At 35.0% G+C, this 26,537-nt stretch overlaps 4 protein-coding genes across 4 annotated transcripts; 1 reads left to right on the plus strand and 3 right to left on the minus strand.

Annotated features, from left to right (window-relative positions):
- The first annotated feature begins 877 nt into the window (after positions 1–877).
- On the plus strand, positions 878–7,668 carry LOC147399552 (26S proteasome non-ATPase regulatory subunit 7 homolog A). Its single transcript, XM_086444955.1, has 10 exons — positions 878–1,212; positions 4,017–4,109; positions 4,215–4,296; positions 5,530–5,626; positions 5,818–5,893; positions 6,054–6,112; positions 6,327–6,449; positions 6,887–6,944; positions 7,054–7,139; positions 7,318–7,668. Exons 1-10 carry the CDS (start codon positions 1,026–1,028, stop codon positions 7,387–7,389), a joined length of 933 nt encoding a protein of 310 aa, XP_086301081.1. The 5' UTR covers positions 878–1,025; the 3' UTR covers positions 7,390–7,668.
- A 1,847-nt stretch (positions 7,669–9,515) lies between these two features.
- Positions 9,516–18,251, minus strand: JOSL (JOSEPHIN-like protein). Its single transcript, XM_086446538.1, has 4 exons — positions 17,987–18,251; positions 17,374–17,842; positions 12,917–13,005; positions 9,516–10,120 (listed from the first exon to the last, which is right to left on the minus strand). The coding sequence occupies exons 1-4, from the start codon at positions 18,062–18,064 to the stop codon at positions 9,548–9,550; spliced, it is 1,209 nt and encodes a 402-aa protein (XP_086302664.1). The 5' UTR covers positions 18,065–18,251; the 3' UTR covers positions 9,516–9,547.
- Positions 16,499–17,378, minus strand: LOC147399554 (Fasciclin-like arabinogalactan family protein). Its single transcript, XM_086444956.1, has one exon. It carries the CDS (start codon positions 17,325–17,327, stop codon positions 16,725–16,727), a length of 603 nt encoding a protein of 200 aa, XP_086301082.1. The 5' UTR covers positions 17,328–17,378; the 3' UTR covers positions 16,499–16,724.
- Positions 18,252–22,128: 3,877 nt separating the features above from the next.
- LOC147399555 (putative acetyltransferase At3g50280) lies at positions 22,129–23,742 on the minus strand. Its single transcript, XM_086446604.1, has one exon. The coding sequence runs from the start codon at positions 23,660–23,662 to the stop codon at positions 22,262–22,264; it is 1,401 nt and encodes a 466-aa protein (XP_086302730.1). The 5' UTR covers positions 23,663–23,742; the 3' UTR covers positions 22,129–22,261.
- Positions 23,743–26,537: the final 2,795 nt, after the last annotated feature.

Consider the following 26,537-nt stretch of genomic DNA (forward strand, 5'->3'; position numbering starts at 1 on the left):
TTCTATAGTCTAAATTGACGTTTGAGGTGGAGTGATCAACTTGTTAGAGTATATGATGCAATATATAGTATGATACATGAGATACACTAAGCCACATTTTGATGTATATCAGTGGCAAGTTTGAAACTAGCATTTTCCAATGGGATTTTGAATATGAAAATCAAAGATTTTCGATAAAGAGTTTGAAGATGAGGTCAAATAGATTAAAACTAATTTACCCTAGAGATTGAAGAGACTTAAGAGAAAAATCAAGTGTCTTGATTGGAGGGTGAAGATAGAGTTAGAAACAGATCGATTTGATACTGGATCAATACCACTTAAATATTAATTTGAATTTTTTTAAACATGTACATGATCCATTTCATTTCGTGTAACGAATTTGATCCGTTCTTGAGTGTGAATGTGAGAACCGAATTTGATCCGTTTCATTTCATCCTTAATCCAAAATCAATCTGATCCATTTCATTTCATCCTTATTTTCAAATTTTCAATGTTCAAAAAAATTTAAAATATATAATTTAAAAAAAAAAAACTTTTTTTCAATTACGAATATTGAGGGAAGCCAAAAAAAGCTAAAATATTTTATCCATATATATATTTATATAAAATTAAAATAATAATAAAATATATTCGAATCAAATTTTTTTCGAAACTGATTGGGGTACATCTGAATCCAATCCGAAATTGTATCAGATCTAAGATTTCAATCTGAATCCGATTTTTCATATTTTTCGGATGGAATCGAGTCGGACATCTGGTTTATTTGGGATCATTGCCAGCCCTATATTATATTATTTTTTTTATTTGCAGCTCAAAGCTTAAGAAAAAGAAAAAAAAAAAAAAAGTGCGGCAGCTATAAATATAAAGCAACACTAAAGTAAATACTACCTTTCGTGTCTTGGGGTTTTTCTTGCTTCCTTGTATCTACAAACACATCTTAGTATCGAAGTCTTGGAACTCAAGAAAGAAAAATTAGAAGAAGAAGCACGAACTCGGCAAATCTCAGCCGTTGATTACTGTTCGCGATGGATGTGATAAAGACACAGCAGATCTCATCAAGGCCGATCGAGAAGGTGATAGTTCATCCTCTTGTTCTTCTCAGTATCGTTGATAATTACAACAGAGTAGCGAGAGATACTCGGAAACGAGTGGTTGGTGTTCTACTTGGGAGTTCTTTCAAGGGAACTGTTGATGTAACCAACAGCTATGCAGGTTCGATCCTTCAATCTTCTCTAATAACCCTCAAGATTTCATTTTTTTTTTCTCTCTTTTAAGGTTGATTAGATCTTAACTCTAGCAATTTTTCTATGGATTCTTCGATTTCCGACTCAATTTTATGCAATTTTATCCAGATTATTAGCTGTACATTTGTATATTTCATACCCTGATCAGGAAAACGGATGTAATTTGAATTTGGGGAAGAAAGCTAGGGTTTTGGGTTTTGACATTGTTAGATAAAATTGGCTTTACTTTATATATTGGAATTGTGTGAGATTATGGGTTAAGGTTGCATTTTAAATAAAATTAGGGTCTAGAGCTTTGCATTTAGGGTTTGACTGTAACTTTCCGTTAGGATTGTTGCGAAAACGTACAAAAGAATATATGAAAAGAGAGAAGAAAATGATTCGAGGTAGCCTAGCTTATTGATCTACCCATGAAAATAGGAGGAATGTTTATAGAATAATTCTTAATCAACTAATCCTCTCTTAATTCAAATTCGTCACAATTTGAAGCTAAATCAAATCCTTAAATTGATAAAGTAGCTTTAATAATATTTAAGTACTTAACATTGAGATTGTCAAGGAGATGACAAGTTCAAATTTGGTCTCCAACTCCCTAAATTGATAAAGTAGCTCTTCATTATTCTCTCTTTACACTTCAAGGTTTCATCATTAGACAATCACTAATTGTTGATTGTTATTGCACTAATCATTGTTAGTTATCGAATCTCACAATTATCGATCAACAATTAGTTTTTTCACTCCTTTTACATATCTTTTCTCTCCTCTTGGATTTTTTGAACGTGAGTCTTGGCAACTTAATTAATTCAGATAGTATGTGCTTTGCATTATGAATATTTGTGTTAATAGTATGATTAATCATAAGGAAAAAATTTATGTTCTTGTTTTTAAATTTTTTCTATATATGCTATTTTAGAATAAATATTAAAATGGAATATGTGTAAAGGTATCCAAGTGTTATTGATTTGTAATAAGGCTCAAGTGTTTGATATACATGCATAAAAATATCATATGTTCTTAATTTACTAAGGATTAGTTCAAAGATGAAGGGTATTGATGGTGATTTTGAAAAATAAGATATAAAAATAATAAATCTTAAAAATACAGGAGTTTTCTAAATATTTGGATGTGAGTACTATGAAAATTTTAGTATGTATACACACGAATTTTTGAAAGTTTTTTAGAGTATTGAAGTTGAATTATACCCAAACCATTCTCATGTCACATTTTTTGCCATTCTTCAAATTTTTGACCAGATTTTTAAATGAACTACTAAATGTATATTCCAAATTGTACTCGAGACTAATTTTTGCCGTACACCGAATTGCTAACTATGGGTGGAATCTCAGATTTTAGAACTGGTAGCTGAGCAACGGTTTTTTTTTTTTGTATCATTTTTGCGTAAATGGAAAGACTCATATTTAGGATTTAGGGTGATAATGATTCTGTGTTAGTGTTTAACCATAAGACATGTTCTAGATGTGTTTTGGAGACCAAAAAAGATGGAGCCAGTCCTCAAATAAGGTGGTGATTGAAATCTGGGCAGTAGGGTATATTGATTTGATGAGGGTTTAAAGTTGGGGAAAAAGGCAAGTTAAGTGGGTTAAAGGACAAGATCAAGGATTGTTTTCAATAACATTTTTTTTTTTTGGCTAAGCAAGCAAGATTAATGATTAGAAGGTAGATTTTGAACCTAGGTTGTGATATCAACACTCACATACTTCAACCAACTTAGCAAGTTGGCAACTTAAATGATGTCATAGTCAGAAAAGAAGGGTAGAATTGAAGTGTTTCAGATCTCAAACTAAAGAATGGGTCAAAACCAATGTGGTAATTGTTTTGCCCAGTTGGGACCCCAAGTGTCTAAAATAGGACTTAGGTGGGTGCTAGTAGCTAGTACAAACACAGTCACTTGGTACTAGGCTCTTAAGCATTCTCCGAGGCAAGACATGTAAGATTAAAGTTACATGTGCTTTGCAAATTAGAGAGGAAAAAAACTACTACTTACGAGTCTGTACGTACAAACCTTTAAATTCCCATCTTACAACAATCCTTAGAACTTATAAATTCCATATTGTCCTATTTCAGTTGAAACCATGTATCAGACCTTTGTCATGGCTTTTCTTCTAATCCACATTTAACTAGATATTTAAAAAATATAACCATTTGCTATCAGTTATGCTTATAATTGAAATGATTTCTATCAAGTATCAAGTTCTTAACAATTTAATTAAGGGAGACTTTCTTGTCACGTTTTGCTTATAATTGAAATGATTTCTAACAATTATCAAGTTCTTAACAATCTAACTAAGGGAGACTTTCTTGTGACCCCATTGATGGGTGGTTATTAAGTTTAAATTTTCTTATTGCCTCGAAATTTCTTGATGTATTTTTTTTTTTTTTTTGGTTGATAAGAAAAAGAAAAACAGAAACAAACAAAAGGGAAAGTCGAGATGACTCTCCCAAAAAAGCGAACAAAAACAAAACAACAAACAACATCCCCTAAGGCATTACAATGCTACAAAATTTTGGGTTTGTCTCTAATTGATGCAATATATCTTGTAATGGCTTGCAACCATGGTTATATACTTGTGTATACTTCATTTGGTTCCTAAATTTGTTACCTTTCAAGATTTGCCTGAGACAAGAACAACAAACCCTCATCTCAAGATTTGGGTTCGGCTAAATGAATCTTGTTCCTCCGTTCCACTCTGCAAGATTTTCATGATGAGTAGGATCAAGTACCATTTTTGATAAATTCTGAAAATTTTGCAGTGCCTTTTGAAGAAGATGACAAGGATCCTAGCATATGGTTTCTTGACCATAACTACCATGAATCAATGTTTTCCATGTTCAAGAGAATCAATGGTATTTATTATGATCTTCATCAATAATGAGGGTTTTACATCTTGTATGGATTACCTGGTATCACCTCTCCTTATATGTGATCAAATTGACTAATATTTGTTTCAGCCAAGGAGCATGTCGTAGGTTGGTACAGCACAGGTCCGAAGCTACGAGAAAATGACCTAGATGTTCACGCATTATTCCATGAGTAAGATGACTGATTTTATTTTATTTTAATTATTATTTTTGGAAAAAAATTAAAGTTATTTTTTCTTTGATGTGGTTGAAGAGATAAGTTACTGTGAAGGGGTTAAAGGGTCTTCATCATGCAATGTCTTGATTTATGATATTTTACTCTTTTTTTCCCTTATAATTTCTCCTCTACCCTACCTGCTTTCTCACTGCCTATTCATTTTATATTTTCTATTGCTAGGCAAGCTAGAGTTGTGGTCAGTAATTAGTAGGTGAAAGTTGGTTTTAAACTCAGGCTGTGGTATCAACACTCACAGGCTTTAACCAACTTAGCAAGCTGGCACCTTTGAATAAATTGAAACTGAATTCACTGGCAAGGGATTGTTTCTACTCTTCAGCAGATCAATCTAAATATTTTGGGCCTTTTATTTTTTTGGTGCAAGTTATCTCCTGAATTTAAGGGAGTCTTCTTTGAAGACTTTGTTTTCCACTGGGAGACTTTATTTTCTTGGTTGGTCATCTCGACCGCCTTGTAAGCTTTCCTTATATGTTGTTCCGCATCAATAAATTTGTACTTATCAAAAAATAAAAATAAAATGGATGACCTATTGCCAGAGAACGTTATATAAATAAACCCTACTTGTATGCACAAAACCTGTGTTCCCCAATTTTCTCTGCTTTTCTTCTTCACTTTCAATCACCATCATCATCGAAGCCTTATCTCAACATGACCTGAACTGACTATTTTCTGGATTAAAGTTGTCCTTTACTAACACCCAATTGAAAGCTTAGATGGTTGGTGTGTTTCCTCTCAAGTGGGAAGTAGTGAGTTCAATCCAACCACAGGCAGGTTTCTTCAGTGGAGTTGAAATCACCTTATGCCTAAGGGTTAGCAACATTAGTTATCCTTATACAACCATCGATCTAGTGGAGCAACCACTGTACCTCACAAAAAGGAAAAATATTCTCCTTGACTATTTCGAACATCTCTTGCAATTTAAGAAATATGCCACAAATTGTGCCAAACAAAAGCTGGAGACACTTAAAAAATCGTACACATGATGATTTAAAAAAAAAATTGTCAAATTTTGCTTGAAATTGTAAAACCATAACCATTGAAAAGCACATTATAGATGTGTTGTTTGTTGAATAGATATAAACCTGATCAGTAGTTAGGGCAATGTGGATTTGAACTCCAAATAGTTCTTTCTGTGTTAGTTTTTTATATTAACTCAATTGTGATATGCAGTTATGTTCCAAATCCTGTCTTGGTCATTATCGATGTCCAGCCAAAAGAGCTAGGTATTCCTACGAAAGCTTACTATGCTGTCGAAGAGGTCAAAGAGGTAAGGAAATCAAGTTCTCCTGAATAATTTTTAATGTGAGTTTTTGACCATTCATATACTTAATCTTGAGTTCTGATGTACGAAACACAACTGTTTAGGACTATTGTACTGATGTTGAGAGTAGACTAATATAAACTAAAAGTATCATTATTTTTTTCTAGCTCTTAAGCTAATCTTTGCAATTGTTACAGAACGCTACTCAGAAAAGCCAGAAGGTCTTCGTACATGTGCCTTCGGAAATTGCTGCTCATGAAGTTGAGGAAATCGGTATGTTCTATGGGGAGAAATACAGTAGTCTCAAAATTTTATTGTCCTTGTGGGATCCAAAGCAATAAAAATTCTGGTGACTTGCTATTTCTTTTTTTGTATTAGTTTGATCCCCTCCATTTCCAATACCTAATGCATTTCCCTTGTTACCCATCAATAGGAGTGGAGCACTTGCTCAGGGATGTGAAGGATACAACCATTAGCACCCTTGCAACAGAGGTGTCACTTCATTTTTCATCATTTTTTTTTTCCATTTAAAATTTTAATGCATCTCTTTCATGTTTCTTTCTTTCTTTCTTTTTGTTTTTTGGTGGATCACCTCTTTAATATTTCCATAATAGATAAAAAAATTAGGGAAAAGTTTATGTTTTCAATTTCTTAATTTTACCTGAAAAAAGAGAAGGAATATGTAGTTCTCTGTTGCCCTGTACAGGTTACTGGCAAACTTGCAGCCTTGAAAGGGTTGGATGCACGACTCCGAGAGATACGCGGTTATCTTGATCTTGTAATTGAGGGAAAGCTCCCATTAAATCATGAGATTATGTACCATTTACAGGTATTTTTTCCTTCTCATTTAAGTTCTATTTTGGATTTTCAGTATCATGGTTGTAATATTGGCTACCTTGGGCTTAAGACCCATAGCTCAGTTGGTTTGACACATCGCAAAGCAACTTTGAGTTCGTGGGTTCAAGTCCAGCTTACCCGTAGAAGTTTCAGAATGGGCTGATTTTTTGTGAGGATGATCTCTATGAAACTTCTAACCCCGTCAAAAGTGGATTACAAAAATCGAACGGTCCACAATTCTTCAACTTCTAAACTAGCCCATTTCGAAACTTCTAACCCCTATACATATATAAATGATTTCTTTTATTTTTATAGATGTCCTAGTGTGTTCAATATTTATTGCTTTCTTGGGTGAGGTGGTGATGTTCACTGTAACTGTTACTTATTCCAGATTTATTCTTGGATTCATATGAAAATTATTCTCTGCAGGATGTGTTCAACCTACTTCCAAATCTCAATGTGACTGAGTTAGTCAAGGCTTTCGCTGGTAAGGAAAGCTGAATCCCTAAATATTTCCTCACTTTGTTGTTTTTATGACTAATCAATCTGCCAACTTTTTGGATCTTTGATATATTTTTGCCTTAATTCATGCACAGTGAAAACAAATGACATGATGTTGGTTATTTATCTTTCTTCACTCATCCGGAGTGTAATTGCTCTTCACAACCTGATCAACAACAAGGTAACGTGTTTTCTCCTGAAATTAATTGGTCTTTTTTCAATTAATGCTACTTCAAGATTTGGTTTTGTCCGACAAGTTCTTGGGATCATGACATTCAACCGTTGTAGCTTTTTACAATTATAGCTTTATTGTAAAATATAGTCTGAAGATTTCAAATTTTGGGGGTTTCTTTATATAGATGCTCAACAAAGAACATGAGAAAGCTGAAGATGCGAAACCAGCAGCTATACCTACTGCAGCTGGAAGCTAGAAATCAGGTTTTTATTAGGGTCTCAGGTTTTCTGCCATTTGAGAGAGCACAAGCTTCCCGGAAACAGAGCGAGAGCCAAAAATACATGTTTTATGTTTTTGTATCTGGGCCTTAAGCCTTGACAATTTTGTATTCTGCTAATGGGACTACTGTGCTCCATCGCCCTTTTGATTTGTTCTGGCAGTTATAGACATTATTTCAGTCAGCAGTGTATTATCCTGAATACCAACACGGATTAAACCCATTTGATTAATGTTCTGAATTCTGCTGCCTTGTTAATTTCATGCATTTTCTTTTTTTTCTTTTTAAGTTTCTGAAATTTTTTATTTACCATGCATGCATGTGATGCCTATATGACCAGCGTGGATTTACAGTTGCTTCACAATAATTTTTGAAGTCCATGGACTAGTGAGTTATTGCGACAAATTTTCACTCTTAGATCCCCCTTGAAAAAAACAAATTTTAATTTCTACTCTTGGATTGCGAAAATCTTGGCTCAGCCCCTGTATCATGATTGATGACTGGTCTTTATGCACGTGGACATTGACCCATTCATTTTCAGAGGTGGTGATGATCTCCTTTACCATGATTATCCAAGAGGAATTGAAGCGCTATCAAGTAAGAAAACTAGGCTGGTTCAGTGAACCCTTCGGTAAGGAATGTTAGTCTTCTGATATTTGGTAGCCTTTCCAACATTCATGAACCTGTCAAAAGACAAACCAGAGACAAGGTCTCTTTTCTCGTGAAGCTGAAGGCTACATTCTTTGTTTATTGGATTTGCTTTGAAAGTCTATGATTTTATTCTACAAGCCATCGCTATAATGGATAATAGCCTTTTTAGGCTCCTAGTATTTTAGTAAGAGTAGGGGTCCAGAATGGTGTCCCATTTTCCTAACCAAGGTCAAGTGGCATTTCATTTTTATGCCACATGACATTTTTGAGACCCATTGACCGTATGGATATGTAGTCCATCTCTTGTATGAACTTACATACCAAGAATCACCAATCAAACTGATCTTTTGTGTATAGATTCACCTAGGGATGGATCACATTTCCATATTAGTTAGGAACGGGACACTGTTCTAAATCCTTACTCTTTGAGTAATGAGAAAAAAATGGGGATACCTTGTCGTGATGGTGTGTGCATGCCTATAGATGTGTTTTCTTTGTGTCTTTGGGCATGTGTGTGCCATCACATCAAGTTGTCCCTCATTGAACTCACTCCAGCATTAATTGAACTCTATTTAGCGAGGAAAAGAAAAAATTTGTTCCAATGATCGCTAAGTCTTTCTTGTCATAATTTTTCCCATTTTTAATCCAAATTTCATCATATAATCTTGTCACTTCACATATTTATATTATATCTGTCATTGATCTCATTAATGTCACTGCAAGTCTTTTTAAATCTCAATATATTACTATCTTGTCGCTCCACTTTAAAATATAAAAAAATTTCACCCAAATAGCATTTTTTTTTTTTTTTGATAGAATTTTATCTCTACTAATCTGTTGTTGCTAGCTGCAAAACACTAAAATACTTTTTCAGGGGGAAATTTTACAGAGAAAATATTTTTAATGAGACAAAATTTCATAAAACAATTTCTTTGCCAACTATAACAACGCAGTTGAATATCTGTAAGTGAGAAATATCTTAGAGGTTAGTACATGTTTTCGAGGGATCTTTTCTTTTTATATCTCTAGGAAATTTCATTCCATTTCAAACTTTGGTTTGATGGAGATCCTCAAACCTCATTTGAGGTTGGAATCTTCCCAGTGATCCTTGGGGTCTTTGTTGCTCAAGCTAGAAAGTTATGTGGTCCTCGAGATTACCCATTTATAAATTGTGATGACCATCCAATGATCTAGACCCTCAAGAGGACATCCTCCTCAGGACAATCCAATGATATAGGGTCAATAGATCAAAAGGGTTGTCTATTAGAAATTCAAATTTTGAGGTATTAAGTAGAGAGCTTCTATTGCCGCGCCCACTTTTACTAATGCCACACCAATTCTTATGTAAATTCCGGCCAGTTGGTGTGGGAATAGTAACTCTCATTAAGTATACTATAATTGAAAATAACAACAACAATCGTTACAATAATAACGTTATGATCATCTCTCATTCACTATCCTTCCATTTACATTGCTACAAAATCCATCAAATAATTGCAGAAGCAGAATTTGATCTCCGTAAAGAAGAAGAAGAGTTGATGAATTCTATACAGTCTTTGATTGCTTCCGTCTGATGAGAATCAACAGGAGCAACGTACGACCTTGATCTTCCTAAATTCGAAGAAGAAACCTTAGGTGAAGACCTCCTCCTCCTCATTGTAGCCAAACTTACACCTCTTGCAACTTTAGCACTCAAACGCTTTAGTAATTTCATCGGTGAGAATCCCGAGCTTTTCGGTAGCTGAAAACTGCAAATTCCTCCAAATCTTTTCTTGTTTCCACCAACTCTCCTACTGTAATTGTGTTTGAGAGAGATGGTTGGCTCGTCGTTGATGTCAGGACTAAAACTCACTCTCGCTTTCCTCGACATGTTTCGAATGTTTATGAGAGAGAGATGGTTGAATGGAGGAGTGAATGAGGCTGTTAATTTATTGAAAGAATTGGAAAAATGGACAAATAAATAAAGGAAAAGAGAGAGAAAAAGAAAAAGAAGCCTAGACCAAGGAGGGAAGAAAAAAAGATAAAGCAGATGAGAGAAATTTTCAATGCCTTTCAGAATATATTACTTTGATGTCCCACCTCTTAGGCAATTCTCCTCTGTGGGATTCGATACTTTTCTCAGTAGGGCCCATGAATGGATGATAAACCATGACTTAAAAAACTGATTTAATTTATTATATAGAAATTACAAATCAAGATGCTTTTTTAAGGCAAAAGATGCTCTAAACATTCAAGAGTTATTGGGCCTAACAGGTAAGACTTCAAGAAAAATATGTGGTACGGAGATAACGAAAACTAATGGGAAGAAAATTTTCTGATTCAGTAAGTTTGACTAAAGATTAGAAGGGCATTTGTTTCACGCACAATTCCAAGTGCACGAGGTTAGTGTCGTGTGTCACATGTTTCTTCAGGAAAGACTTGTAAGTCTCCTTTGAGAGAAATTTGATATCGTGCAACACTACAACCCAATTGTATGTAATTTCGATGAACATGGGTTTTTTGACCATTTAATATGTGGATGATCTACGATATGAGTATTTTTTTTTTTTAATAAATATAATATATTTCAAAGAGGAAAACAGAATACAAGGAGATCGAGAAGGCCTCACAAAGAACAAGAAAAAGAAACAACCAATATCACTGGTTACATAAAGAGTCCCATCTAAAAATAAAATCATCAAAAGAAATTCCTGCGAACTCTATGTTTTACTTAGACCATAGGTATAATAAGTCCAAGATCTCTAAAAATTTGCATGAGAGCTTCTAATCTTGTCATTGAACATCCTGTTATTTCTCTCAATCCAAATCCCTCAAGCAATAGCTGAAGGAAGCATAGCCCACAATTAACGTTTACTGGTGTGAAAAACATTATTGGTCCACTCATCAACAATGAAGAAAACTTACGAGGAAGAACCCAATTAATACGAAATAAACCAAGGAAATTTGACCAAATTTTATAGGAAAATGAACAATGAATTAAAATATGATCAACCGATTCTCCTTCCATCAAGCAAAGGGTGCAATAGTTGGGAGTGATCCAACCTCGAACAATCAAGTTATCCATCATAAGAATCCTTCCAAGAGATGCCAACCAAACAAAGAAGGAGGTTTTTTAGGGCACTGACCTGGACCAAATGATAGAACCCGGGATGACTTGCTCAGCAAGAGGAGTGACGATATGAGTATTATTGATTATTATGATTCTTGATGAGTTACATCCAACAATGAGGGACCACACATGCCTTTGATATTGTGCTTATTAGATGGTCAAGCCCTTGTATATCATATGTAGATTCCTTGTTCATAGAACAACAGTAATAAGGGTGAATTGACATATTTTAATTATTGTTCGAGATACCTAATGTGTTTTTAGTTTATATAAAGTCAGTCCAAGGTTATGATACCTAAGCGATGTGAGACTATCACTCACACTCCCCGCTCACGTGTAATGTGTTTCCTACATCCTTGTGGTTACCCGCTCTAATACTATGTAGAAGACCATGAGGCCTAACACATCCTCACAAAACCGACTTGTAAGGTGAGGATTGCCCTAGGTTTACATATAGCCCAAGGTTATGATACCTAAGCGATATGGGACTATCACTCACAATGTCAAAACCCCCTGACCTCCATCTTCTCTGAGCTAATAGAAAATGGTCTGAATGCCCTTGTCTTCAACTTCTAGCAAAACCCACTTGATTTTTTGGATTGAAATATCAAGGGTTTTTGGATTATTTTTATTTTTATTTTTATAAATAATTTTTTCTTGGTTGTTGTGGAATTTAAGGGTAGGTGGGTGGGACTAACTGTATTCAAGGATTCAAATGTGTAGGTGGTGGTTGGAGAAAGTGTTAAAGTGTGGTGGAGCCATTGAAAGAGAGGGATGAGTGATGAAAGCTATAATAGGGGGGAGAGAAGAATAAGGAGAAGGGACAAGGTTCTAACACCTTCCACCAGCGTTTCTTTTAAGGTGCTTCCTTTCCCCTGCCCTACCCACTATGCTTTTCAGCTGTTTTTTATTCTATTAGGATTCCAGCGATGGACCCATTTGTATGTGAGAGAATCCTGATTTTAATGAGTGAGGCCTCCTATGTTCCCCAATCAACACAATTCCCACCCCCACCTACCAGTTGATGCTAATAGGCAGCTCTTTCGACAGACGACCGACAAAAGCTAAAAGGATAGGAGAGAGGTACCCTAATATTCACGCCAACCACCCGACCCCCACCAACAGATTCCTTCTTCTACCATATCGGATCATCTTTATTATCATAGGACCTTTGGAAGATTTTTCAAAAATCCTCAAACCGCAATATCCATGCCACGAGTTACTCGTCTCCTTTGTTCTTTGACTACAGGCACTAGTGTAGCACCTTATAAAGACTCTTAATGCTTGAGTTAGATTCAAGGTATGACTAATTGGAATCCAATTATCCAAAAGAAAACATCTTAACCCTACAAATAAATTGGTTGTCCTTTCTTTTAGACTTTCCTTTTATCAATTTTTCGTGATCGTGCCTTTAAACATCCCAGATTTTAGGTATAATGCTTCTGTCTTGGTGAGTCATGCCTTTCTGCAAGGTCCTCCTAACTCATAACAACAACAAAAAAGTCTTACCTCAAAGATTTAAGCTGGCCTAAAGCATCTTATGCCTCCATTACACATTGTCCAACACCAAGTCTTCAATTATTGAGAGAGAGTTCCTATCTACTTTCACCATCTTCTTCTTGATGATGATGGGGTTCCAGACCCGTAAGCCTGAGACTAGCAAGGCCAAGACAATTAGTCTTTTAGAGCACCATATCTCGTCCAAATCCCTTGAATTCATGCAATACCCTCACAAATCACACATACCAGGTAAGCAGGGATAAATCCTTGTGGATGACCAACGAGAGGGATTGAACTCAAGACCTCTCTACCTTTTCGGAGGGATGCCTTGGCCACTGCACGTAACATAGTGTCCAACGCCAAGTCTTCAATTATTTCCTATTTGCTTTCACCATCTTCATCTATGTTCTTTTGGATCTCCCACCCACTCTTTAGGACCTTCAACTTTAATATTTCTTCTAAATGAGATTATAATCAACCTTCATTGAATATACTCCAATAATCTCAACTGACTTTTTCTTAGTTTATCACCTATTGGAGTGACTCCATTTTTCAAACACGTTCATTTCTAAAAATATGTTTCCCAGTCTTTACTCATCCATCTCATCAGCATTACACCTATTGAAGTGATTCCATTTTTAAAATGCGTGCATTTCTAAGGATACCTTTCCTAGTCTTTACTCATCCATCTCATCAGCACTTCTGTTACGCTCAATTTACTAACATTATGTATCTTGCCTGTACAACATTCAACTACATAAAGCATAAATCTAATTTTACGTTGATTCCCTCTCGAATCTCGCCAACTAATACATCACCAGCAAATAACATACACCGGGATACATGTACTTCAATATGAGCAGTTATTTCACCCATGACTAAACCAAACAAATATGAACTCATGGTTGATCTTCATATTTCTACCAACAATAAGATATCTTGTCTTTGTTAATGGGCAAATCATGTGCATACATGGCTGGCTATGAAACCACTTGATACATGTCTTGAGTGCACCTTTACAAGTATGCCAATAAAAGAACATTATGAAAACTTCATTGTGTTGAAAAAAGAAGAAGAATATTTTTAAAGTTTATAGGTCGACAATAAGATGAATCATTTGTGACCAGCTTCCACAATAAGATGAGTCAATGGCTGATTTTACATTATATGTTTAACAAGTTTCCAAATATTTTCATTATCTTTCAAAAGATTTTCGTATCTTTTGTATCTGCAAAAACAAACTCTTTCTGAAATTTTTTTTACAAAAATACCTATAAAAAAAGGTGAAAAAAACTCTTTACATCATATTTTAAACCTGTTTTCGATCGTTTGGGTTCACTGTTGTGTTGTTCCTCTGGACTAATTGTCATTCCATTTCAATTTGATCTGACACCACAAAAATTGGGCCCAAATTTGACCCTTGTCCGAATATATTTTTAAGATTACTCAGAATTTATAAAACTTGAATCTCGAACATCTACCGTATTGGACTCCTGGATGGCCCTGCACAGGTGATGGTTGATTAAAAGTATGTTAACGCATTTTGGGGTTCCAGCCCTGCAATTGAATAACAAATAGGATGTTTATTGAGCTGGTTATGAAGTACTTGTTTCAAACCTGATACTGAACCCATTGAGTAGTTTACATTCTGGATATACTGGTCTAGAACCAGAATCTACCTTGTTAACACCCCAAGTTAAGTAATATTATAACCTTAAAAAGGAACAAGACGATATCTAGTCCTAAATGTATGTTACTGAGCGGCCAACATCGACAAAAGTTCATAATGCCAGTCCTGTGTCATCTCAATCTATATGAAGCTAAGACAGACTGTTGTGTGCCCTAGATTACTGGCTTGTGCTGAAGAGCTCTATATATCATTCTAATCCATGTTCCTCATCCTTTTTTGCTCAATTTGATCCCTGTTCATGAGTAAGAGACCCAAAAAAAAAAAAAACTTCCATAACATACCTTTGATTCTTGTCAATGGACATGTATCTTTGTCAAACAACCTCAAAAGTAGATCAACTTAAGAATGCCTTTACAGGAAAAAAACTTGTGAGATGTCAAAGAAAGAAGGGGTTCCTTCTTCCTTGTACAAATAGATTCTGTTTGCATTTGTCAAATGGAAAAGGATTAAACCTGTAAAATTAGAAAAGGAGCCATCTTACACAAACAGATGATTAGACTACAGGTCTCATATGATACTGAACAATGAGATTTTTTTTATTTTATTTTTTAACTTGCAGCCGAACAAAAGTATGAAGGTTCGAAGAAAATCATCAATCTCACGGTAACAAGGACCTATGGTGGTGATTGAAAGGTTGTTCCCAAGATCAGTGATTGTGTCCTCAACTTCCACTGAGACCCAGAAAAGAGGTAAATTGGGCTCGCGTGTGATCTTTCCAACACATTTTCAACCTTACAACATGAGCAAAAGATGGTGGTAACTAGGATTTGAGATTGAAAGTTATGATGCAGGAGGGAGGGATGACAAATAGAAGGAGGTGAGAATGAAGTGCAAAGACGACTTAGCATCACGATGCGAACATGGCAATGATCTATCATGACTACGACAGTTACCGCTCACCGATAACAGAACATATCTATGAGATATAGAGTGAATTTAAAATAATAAAAAATAATACCAATTATGTGCAGTGCCGTTACCATCAAAATTATGAGAGAGGATGCATTACAGAGGTGGACTGGGGAAGAACACCCAAGGTATCTTGGCGTAGATTGATGATCAGCCACACTGGAACTGAGACACGGGCCAGACGCCTACAAGGGGCAGAAACATGGAATTTTCCACAATGGGCACAAGCCTAATGGAGCAAGGCCAAGAATTCCTTAGAATTTTCTTGATTCTTCAAAGCTTCTCTAGAATATTCAATAATTTTTCTAGCACTTTCTAGAATTATCTAGCTTCCAAGACATGTCACTAGCTTCTCTATGTAACATAGCGGAAGCGTGTGAATTAATAGATTCGATAGGAATTAAGAAATTGTGTTTGGTGAAACACACAAAATCAATTTAAATCAATAGATTCAATTGATAAACAAGCAATACCTTGAAAGAAAATAAAGCATAAAGTTAAAAAGTAATTAAAAGAGAATAGATACGCTTAGAATTCATTGAATTTCCTTTTTGAAGCTCCTTATATAGATAATTCCATCATAACAACTTAGAAACTTCTAAAATATTAAAAGGTAAATTTCTAATCTATCTAATATCTCTAATGTAACTTTCTAAACCTACTATAACTCAATTTGAACACTTCTAAGCCCTTCTAATAATAATCTAAAGAATAAAAACGAATTTTAAAATAAATTAAAAATTAACAAGGAGTTGTACTCCTAAAATAACTATAAAATATAAATCCTATTAGACCTAGAAAATATAACTCTTACTAAAATTAGAAAATAGAAACACAACTTATAAGAATTAGGAAACTACTTAAGATTCTAACTAGAACTGCAGATATCCTACATCAGCATGATTCAGTGAAGAGAAAATTCCAAAGTACGCCACAGGACCGTGACATACTACCAAGATTAACGTACAATATGAAGAGCAATCTTTCCTTTTTCTTCTCCCTTTTTTTCTGATAGATAGTAGGAAGAGAAATCTTGGGAAATGACTTCAAACTAAAGACGGATGCCACCTTAAAACTTACGTTTGTAGCCAGGAAAGTTTCAAATCAAGAATGAACAGTTGAAATAACCTACTTGGACTAATTTCAGACTATAATGGTTATTAATGCCCATCTTAAGGCAGTTCATTTTGATGCTTGGGTTAAGTTACAATAAACTAGTGTACAAGATCTAGTATGAAGAATCATTAATTTGAACATTCTACAAGCAGTGATGATCATAAAATCAACGTAAACAGTAATACATGAAAGAATGTACTCACACTGCCATGACACGAGATATTCAGACAAGAACTTTCGTGTGTTACAACAGGGGGTTAGAGCAATGCGAGAATCATTAAGCAGAAAGGTTTACAAATAGGAGATATGAGGTACTTTGAAATGTGCCAAGGATGTTACTTAGACTTCATCTTCATAATCAGGCTGTACTGACTGCTCGAACTCGGCATCCATGATCACCCCACTCATGATATGAACAACAATCTCCTTTTTTCTGAGATCAACTTGTTCTGAGCGTACTCTATTAACTACCACAACTCCATCTGACTTCCTTGAAACATATAATCTGAATCCAGATATAGAATCAAAAGTGACTTCCTTCCCTATAGGTATCTCACCTGAAAGCAGACTCTGAGGGACAGCTGAGAAACCCAATATGCGGGAGAGTGTCGCATAGGTATTATCATCCACCGAACTTCCATTAGCCCACAGTTTTAGATCACGTTGGAAAGCTTTATCCGAAGGAACAAAGACTGTAAAAGCAAGATCATCCGGTAACATCCCAATCATCATCTCCCCAAGTTGACCCAGCCGTTCCTCCTCCTTGGACACCTTCCTGAATTTCAAAGCCCTATTAAACCCTATTGTTTCCCGTGACACTTCAGGAAGCCTAAGCATTGTAATAAGCACAATTAACAGACATGAAACAGAGACAACTACACAGACGAACCCAATTGAATTGTTCAAGAAACAACCTCTTCTAAACTTCTTTGAGATTTCCATAACCTCAAATAGTACAGTAACAATTACAATCTAAATCACAAAAATCACTGTTCTTCATGAAAGACGAGCAAAACCTCCCCACCACCACTGAGATTATAATCCAAGAAATCTTTCACTTCTTCTGTGTCTTTGAAAGCAAGAGGAGCAATAAGATCACTATCCAAGTTATACCAAATCCCCTCGATTCTTCGCAACGCAACCCAATGCCGACTTTTCCAAATCCCACCAAACCTCCTAACAGGGACATTAAGAACAATACCCATTAAAATATCTTCAGACGCATTAAGTTCAATCGAAGAAGCTCCATTACGACGATCGTGCCAAACAACTCTTTTACCTTTCCCTTCCAAGGCTGCAATTAGAACATTTATATCGTAGTTTCCTGTGATTGAGTTATGGTGTGGCTTGAAGATTACAGATATTGGATTCCAATTCGAATTTTCTTTATTTGGATCGATGAGAACGATTTCTTCTGCGATGGTGTTCAAATCATTTCGAGTGAAAAAGTCTTTTTCCTGAACTACAACGTGTTTGTCAAAATTAATACATGAACACATCGATAATCATCTATAAAAAAATCACAGAATCGATATTGATAACTAGAATTTTAAATGTTTGATGAAATTGAACAATAAGATTTGAATCGAAAGAAGAGATACCTGAAAGAGATTGTTGAGAGCGTGCAAAAGGCAGAACTGCAATCTCTGCTTCTCGTGATAGATCTGAGTCCTCTCCATTGTTGGATACCTTATGAAATCAGAGATCTACATAAAGATCACGAAATTTAGAACTATAATAACTTCTGATTTTGATTTCAGAGAAGCTAAAGTTAGGGTTTGAGAGTGTTTTTCATGTTTGGGGGAGGAGTGGGGGATAGAGATGGTCTTGAAGAGGTTCGAAGGAACTACTAGTGTTTACGAATAAAATAACAATCTTCATTAGAAGTTTTGCTGTTAACCAATAAAACTGCCAAGTGTCCTCTAACTGTGTAAATCTAGACAAACTCGCGCTGTCGAGTCAAACTCAGCCGAGTTTGATGCATCGAGTCGAAACCTGAAAATGCATTTCTAAAAACCTTGATTTTGGAGATTTTCCCCCAAAAATCTATATAAAAATTCTAATTTTTCTTCAAAAAAATTTAATTACCTTTGAATTCTCTAATTAATTCAACTTCATCTTTAATCCATTAATTTCAAATTTTTGAAAAAAAATCTTTGATTTTTCAACTCAAGAATCCACCTTCTTTTTCAATGAAAAATTCATCATCTTCAAATTCTTCAACTCAATCAATTGTCTTCGATCACTTGAAAATATTATTTTAATCCCAAAAAATTATCTTATCCTACTTTATCATAGAATCTCATCTTGTTTGTGAGTTAAAAAAGTTGCACAAGATATATCTTAAACTTGAAGAAAAGAGAGAGATTTAAGATGATTGATCTTGGAATAATGATTTTTTCGATTCCCCCCTCTGACATACTTCCTTCTATTCTCTTGACGTGGTATGTCTCCTAATAATCTATTTTCTTTCTCGAGATACACAACTACACAAATTTTATGGGAATGTACATCTCAAGGAAAAAATATCTACGATTCTATCACATGTCACGTCGAAAGACTAGACAGGGAGTCAAAAAATCACGACTCGTGATTTTAAAGATAAAAATGAAGGACACCTCTCCAAAATTGTGAAGATGAGGATAGTTTAAGTCATTAAATATTATAATTTGATTCAGCCAAGCCAACTTCCAAGATTTGACTTGAGTTGACTCGTTAAGTATTTGAGTCGAGTTGAGTTTTAAAATTATAGGTCAAGTATCATTTTATTTGACTTTCTATCCTCAAACCACGTTGGATGAAATTAGCATCAAACACGGGAATGGGACGGGAGGAAAAACGTTTGATCTCGTACGGATCAGTACAAGACTCCTAGAAATCCATTCCACGTATGGACAACCTACAGAACAGCCTCCCAACTCAACCGTTGGTTTGATGGTGAGCCTCAACCGGGGTTTGAGGCTAGTGTTATCCTTTAGTAGTACCTGTTGGACGCACAATTTCAATTGTTAAATAGCAAACTAGGAATGATATTGGCAGTAGTATCTACATTGCATGGTGGATCCCATAGATGGGCCTCTCCAATTTTATGGGTAATCAAGCCCAACCAATTAATAAAGGCCTATGGTCCATGTTTAACTTTAACATTATGAAAAGTAAAGATTCTTCTTTATAATATTATCTCGATCATTATGTCTAAAGGATACTTATCAATTTCACTCTCATGCTTAAATCAATAATAAAATCAGTTAATAAATTATCTAATTTATCTTTCTTTTTTTCTTACTCATATTTTTTTTCTCATTTAATCTTTTATGGAGTGTTCCTTCTTTCCAATCTTAAAAATTATGAATATTTGTATTCATTTTGATTATCGATTATCGATTATCTTCTCATGATAAATTTGGGGGTCGAACACAAAACTAATTGGCAGTGAGTGGAGAGACCCAAGATCTTATAAGGAGAGAGACAAATAATTAAACTCAACACATCCCCACATGTGTGGGTCGAATTGCCAAAGAACGTGAAGATATGAATTGAGTGACGTGGAGGAGAGAAAGGCCCGCTCTGATGCCATAATAAATTTGAGGGTCCAACTCAAAATTTATTGACAATGAGTGGAGAGGCCCATGATCTTATAAGGAGGGAGACAAGACAATGAATGTCCGATGTGAGACTAAACTCAACATCTTAAGATTTATGAGATCTGATTATAACATTTCAATCATCATATGGCTAAATTAGTATTCCTTAATCATTTGATGTGTCCATTGCTAATTTTGTAGATCATCAAAACTTCTATTTCTTAGGATCATCCCAAACTACCACTTGGGGAAAATTCTTGGCCATCTTATTATGGCTATCTAACATTTATTTGGAGATGACATGTGATACATGGGGAAGAGAATCAAATATTTACGACCACAACCTTTAACGAGTAACAAAAAGTAGAGGTCCACTAAAGAGATATTTAATATGCTCAGCTATCCATTGATTGTCATCCCATGAGGATTATGGGCGATGTTAGTGCTTTTCATACATCAAAATTATGCATTTTTCAGGGAATTTCATTTTTTGGATATTATTCACTAATCAGAATGTATTTTGGAGTGTATGACTACCAATTGAATAGTGGGTTGAAATAGTTATTAATGATTCGTTGGGTTTGAAAGTCATTTGGAATTTTATTAGTGGATCAAAAGCTCACTTCAAAACTAAGTAGGTGCATGTTTGGATTCCTTTAAAGAGATCTTTCTACTGTTGGGGGGGGGGGGGGGGGGGGGCATGTTTTGATATGGGTTTTCAGCTCCCAATTGGAGTTGGAACCTCGTTTTACGAATCACCAATGAGCTTTTGCTTCGATGAGGAGCCAATTTAATTTCCTCTCGTATGAGGGAGGGGTGAAAAGAACTCTCATCAAGGTGGTTTTTAAACTTGTTTTGACATCTCATCTTATCCATGAATGAGATCGAGTCGTCTCGAATGAGATGTCTAATTTATTTGAGTAATCTCAGAAGAGATTTAAAAAATTGCTTCAGAATTAGAACAAATCATGTCTTTGTGATCACTTGTCTCATTGGTGGACGATACCGAGACAACTCGAACGAGATTTAAAATCATGTTGAGGAGTGAAATAGAATATGAAATCATAAGCTCTCGAGCAGTGGGAGGAGACTAAAGCTTTGATAGCATGCTTGTTGAGTAATGATACAACAATTCATTGGTAGTGGCTTGGTTAAGAGAAATTCGAAACTAATCCAAACACCCCATTATATATAAAGAGAGTTGCGATCCGTTAACTCATGAACAAACACATGATCTTGATTGTGTAAACACAAAATCCAATCACTAAGATATATACATAACTCCATAACACACATCTTAGATATACTAATCTCAAGGATTACTCTCAAATGTTGTAATTTTAATTTAAACTATTAGGATCATGTGCTGTGTCTATGAGTCATTCTAAATTAGTCACCGATCGGTAGACATGTTGAAAGGAAACTCATATATTCATTCAAAATCTTGACCGTATACATGTAAAATCTATATCTTGAGAATATAGCACAAATCTCTAAGATAAATCCCAATAGTTTGATTTAGTATTTTATCTGATTGGGATTATCTGTGAACATTCACATTCATGAGACTTGTAATCCAATTAGCATTTTCAAAAGAATAATGATGAATGCACACGGCTGACATGTTAAGGATACAAAATTACACTTATTTTTCTTATGTATCCCAATGAAAATGATCTATGATTCTATGCCCTTGCTATGTCATCCGTGTATCGAAACCTAGTGCAGTCATCACGACTCTTCACAAAAGAGTCATGATAATATGATGTCCCTACGGCCCATCACATAATCAGAGATCATTTGCCTCGGACAGACAAGAAATAGTTTTGTGGTTATGCATACCCCCCCCTCGCGCGCCCCCCAAATGCAAATGATCCACGGTTCTCCGATATGAGGGCATAGGAGGGCGTGTGTATTGTGAAAGGGGTGGTAAGGAAAAAAAAAATTCATTACTCTTTTCAAAATCCTCATTTGACAATCATTCCAAAACTTGTAACGCACCAAAAGTGCCAATCTTCACCGTTAGCTTGTAAAAATCAGACCCAACCGATAATATCATTAAGTTTGACTAGATTTTTTAAAATAAAATCGACTTGACTAATAAACAGTTTTTTCTTATAAAACCGTTTATTACGAGTATAAACAAACGTAATTAAGGATAATTTAATAAACATAAACCGTTCAAATGCATCGCTGCTTATCCTTCGAAAACAAATGAAAAACCATACAAACTAGTAGCCTGAGACTAGGAATTAAACTTTACGAACTTGGATTCAAACACAACAAAGCTTTCTACTCTCCTATCTTTGATACAAACTGCATAAACTCCAAATCATTCTCTACACCTACCATCGTATCCGGTGCCAAGCACACCTCCAATTCGACATTCCCTGCACCTTCTCTACCTGGAAACGCTGATATCTTACCATCGAACTTGTTCGCTCTTCCGCTTCGAATCGCCAAAGGTCGACCCCACCCGAAATCGTTATCGTACATTGGGAATCTCGGAGAACTCCCCATCGTGATTGATCCACCGTCCAAGTTTCCTAGAGGGAAGCATCGTGGATTCTTCTCCCAATCCTCCACACTTCGGCGTATCGTAGTATCGTCGTAAGAAAGCACGTTTTGGTGCAATAAACTTGCACACCAACACAGATCCCGAGATAAAATCTCACCTGCAGAAGCAAAGGTTGGGATGCTTTGAATTGCGTTCCCGAAATAATACGGATCGAGTCGTGGTTCAAGTCTTTGACGACAGTTAACAGCCATTCGAAACGTTGTCATCTTGAACGGTGCGAGTTTTCTCGCACGTGTGACGGAGCGCCAAAGGAGAGCACATAGTGACTGAAACGATGAAATTTCTACCGTAATATTTCCGTTACGGTCGTTATTCTTCCAAGTGTCGTTACTTAGTTTTCCCATAATTTCAGCGTCGTTAGAAAATCCATCATCCATCCGTTTAGATAACGGAGCATTCGCTCTTGATTTCAGATTAAGAATCGCTTCTCTGCTAAAATGAAAGATCCTCTCCCGTAACGGCGAGTCAACGTCAAACGTCACTTTCGGAACGCCATCAGTAAATCGAATCACAGCCGTAGAATCCTTAAAGAAATTCCTTCGAAAATCCGGCGGTCTGGAGATCGTCTCAACTCCTCTAAACACCTCCGAAAGCGTATTAAAGAAATTCCAAAACGACGTACCGTCAGCAACGGCGTGATTCACACTGCAACCGATGAAAACGCCGTCAGCAAGCTCCGTCACTTGTACAGCCATAATTGGATTAAAATGACCTTCGTAACTAACTTTACCGTTAAAAGCGAAGAACTCTTTAACGGAATCTGGAACATCGATAGGGGAAAGAATGTCGTGGATCGACAAGTGGCAAGCATTAGCATGGATGAAATCAACACCAGCATCGTTGCAGATTACATGAACGAATCCATGAGAATCTGTATTCAAACGACCAGAAAGCGCGGGAAAATGTGAAAGAGTCTGAGAGAGAGAAAACTTAAGAAGAGATAGGAGAAGATCGAAAGAAAATGGAGGGAGAGTCAACAAAACGCCCTTTTGTATGTAGTGGCAAGAAAGCATGGGAAGATCAGACACAGAGAGCTTGAGATCAACAATGGTGGATTTGTTTTCTGGATGAATTGTGGATTTGGAGATGAGTGTAAGAGAAGGAGTATAAGACATCTTGTCTTGTTTATGTTCTTCTTCACCTTTTCTCTCACTCACTCACACACCCCCACAGAGACACACAAGCGAGTGCGAATGAGAAGTGAGAGAAGTGATGTGGGCTTTATATAGGATAGGGTTGCAGTTGGATTCATGCATTTAGGGTGCTGTCGTATATTTCCATATTTTTTTATTTTTGTTTGTTTAAAAAAATAAAAGGGGGGGGTGGGGCTGTAATTAATATTTATTAAATTAATTAAGAGTATTAGAGAGTGAGCAGAGTACAGATAGTTACGGCCAATTACAGAAATACCATTACTTTATGACAGTGTTTTAATGGATTTTTCTAGGGATTCGTTTTTTTTTTCAGAATTTTTAGCATCTTAACGCGGTTAAGTGAATCTGTTAAACTTCTATCCAAATTTAAGATTTTCACATTAATTTGAATTAATTTGACGATCAACCAAATATGTTCCAATAAGATCAAATCAAATCAGGAATATATACACATTAATTCAACGTTGATGCATTATAAGGCATAAAAGAACTTTATGTCACTCATAATATGTATGATCAGATTTGTTCTTATTAGAGCACTGAGAACCCCCCCCCCCCCCTAAAAAAAAAAAAAAAAAACGAACGAATTAATTGACCGTTGAAGAACCCATAATAAGGCAAAAAAATACAAATTCTATGTCACTTCTATATAACTGGTCGTGTCGATGGATATTATTCTAACCAAATATAGATAATCCAACAAAATCAAAAAAATTGGTGTTGGAATTCCAGGATGTTATAAATAATTATTAAATACATCTAATAATATCGATAAGTAAATTGGATTTAAATAATGTTCAAAATTATAACTAATGACAGGTCTGCCTTGAACTCAGTCTTCTATTATAGACTAATAAAAAAATTGATATAAAACAAATTCGTTTTTGATCCGTAATAAAAAAAATCCTTGATTTTTTTGTAATTTTTTTTTTAATTCTCAAATCATGAATTGGTGTGAAACAAATATAGTATGGTTCATGGAAAGCAACGAATCATGTCCAAAACAGTTTGTGAACCTAATTCAGGAGTTTGGCAAACCAAATATTTGAGAAACATTTTTCTTTTTTTTTTTGAAAAATTCAGTTATGCTATTTTATCTTCCTTCTTCATTTATAGCAATAAAAAGGCATAGATTTTATGTATAAAAAAAAATAAAAATTTTAATTTTTTACTCTTATAATTTATCATTATAATTATACTTAAATCTTGCATGCTTAAATTATATATATGTTCATATAGGTCGAACTAACGAATCAAAAAGTGAATTTTATCTGCCCTTTCTTAAGAATTGGGTTCATTCTAGAGTGCCGAACCATACACTTAAAAGATAATGAGTTGGCTCGATCAAGTGAATCTATAATAAAATCATATCAAGCCAAATATTTGAGTCGACTCGAGAACTTAGCTGAGTCAATGCCTTGATCATCTTTAGGTTTTGAGCTTGTTTTTATTTTTTATTTTTTATTTTTTATTTTTTTAAGATGAGGCTAGGCTATATATTTTGGTTAAAACATAGTTGGTGATCACCATATCCTGAATTATATGCTCACAAACTCATTTTCTTAGGGCAACACCCCTTTAAATGGTGAAGAAATTGTACTTCTTGGGGAGAAAACCCTAATTTCATGACCTATTAACATGAGAAATGACATTAAATGCCCTTTTCTTCAATCTTTAACAAAAATCTCTTGAATTTTCTTCTCAAAAACACTTCTATTCATGTTCTTCAACCTTATCAAGCAATTATAGGTAGCCCCCTCTATAAGAAAATCCTGGCTCCGCCCCTTTGTGTGTGTGTGTGTGTTTATATATATTATGAAGTACCAAAAGAAATAATTAATATGGTGGGTATTAAGAAAAAAAGAACAAAAACAAAGAGCTCTCAATAGATATATTAACATAATTAAGGAAGCGTACGAGAGGGCTATGACTAGTGTGGGAACAAATTGGCTGAAGATAAATGAATTTGTAGTTATGACTTTTTTTTATCGGTAATTTTCAATTATAACTAGTTTATATCAGAGATCAAATTTTAGTCCGTATTGATTTGCAGTAGTTGTAGATTAAGTAGGTACTCACATTCAAGAAGTGCACATACTTTGATGTATATTATTTATGGATGATACAACATTAGTTGATGTGACTAGATGAGTCCACATAAATAATAATTATGAAGATATGTATTAGACGCCAAGGACTTTGGAATAAGTAAAATCAAGATAATAATTTATCTCTAATGTAAATTTAGAATTTACACATAGAAGGAAGAATGTTTTATAAAACTTCATGATATTGCCAAAAACTGTAAAATCATTATCAAATTAACCAATTTTACTACATATTTTATTAATGAGTAGATTCCACAAAAAATTTCATTAGAGAATTAAATAGAATGTTTCCAAAGTAACTTTTGAAGGTTGAACTTTATGCTTTCTTACTACTCTTTAAGTAAAACAGAATAAAAGAGAGGGAGAGACTAGGAAATTATGAATTACTCTTAGGCGTCCTTACTTGTGGCCGAGTAGGGGCATCGATTTTGGGTGGACTAGCCTCTTTTTCTTATATAACCCAATACATATCCCTAGAATAAATTCAAACCATTAATCAAAAAACACCTTTTTAAGCTTTTGATCAAAGCAATAATATGTGGCCCACTTGCAAGATCAAAAAGCCAGAGCTTAGACCCATAGCTCAGTTGGTTGACATATTTCAGCCACAACTTTCATATTTTAAAATAAATATAAATATATTTATTTAATGGATAATGATGAATGCACAAGGATTCGTACACGGTTGACAAGGCAAAGACACAGAATCACACATCTTTTTCCTATGC

Source organism: Akebia trifoliata, chromosome 6 (assembly GCF_017979445.1).
Source record: "Akebia trifoliata isolate Shusen 1 chromosome 6, ASM1797944v1, whole genome shotgun sequence".
NCBI lineage: Eukaryota > Viridiplantae > Streptophyta > Magnoliopsida > Ranunculales > Lardizabalaceae > Akebia > Akebia trifoliata.

Bases quoted from the DNA above. Each gene is read 5' to 3' on its own strand.
- LOC147399552 (XM_086444955.1), top strand. From the start codon at position 1,026: ATGGATGTGATAAAGACACAGCAGATCTCATCAAGGCCGATCGAGAAG. The intron at 5,894-6,053 runs GTATGTTCTATG...ACCCATCAATAG, and splicing joins TCATGAAGTTGAGGAAATCG to GAGTGGAGCACTTGCTCAGG. The intron at 6,945-7,053 runs GTAAGGAAAGCT...ATTCATGCACAG, and splicing joins GTTAGTCAAGGCTTTCGCTG to TGAAAACAAATGACATGATG.
- LOC147399555 (XM_086446604.1), bottom strand. From the start codon at position 23,662: ATGTCTTATACTCCTTCTCTTACACTCATCTCCAAATCCACAATTCAT.
- LOC147399554 (XM_086444956.1), bottom strand. From the start codon at position 17,327: ATGGAAATCTCAAAGAAGTTTAGAAGAGGTTGTTTCTTGAACAATTCA.
- JOSL (XM_086446538.1), bottom strand. From the start codon at position 18,064: ATGGAGAGGACTCAGATCTATCACGAGAAGCAGAGATTGCAGTTCTGC. The intron at 13,006-17,373 runs GATTTTTGTGAT...TGTTACGTGCAG, and splicing joins CGTCTTTCATGAAGAACAGT to TGGCCAAGGCATCCCTCCGA. The intron at 10,121-12,916 runs GTATGTGTGATT...TCAAAGTAATAT, and splicing joins GATTTATCCCTGCTTACCTG to ATTCTGAAAGGCATTGAAAA.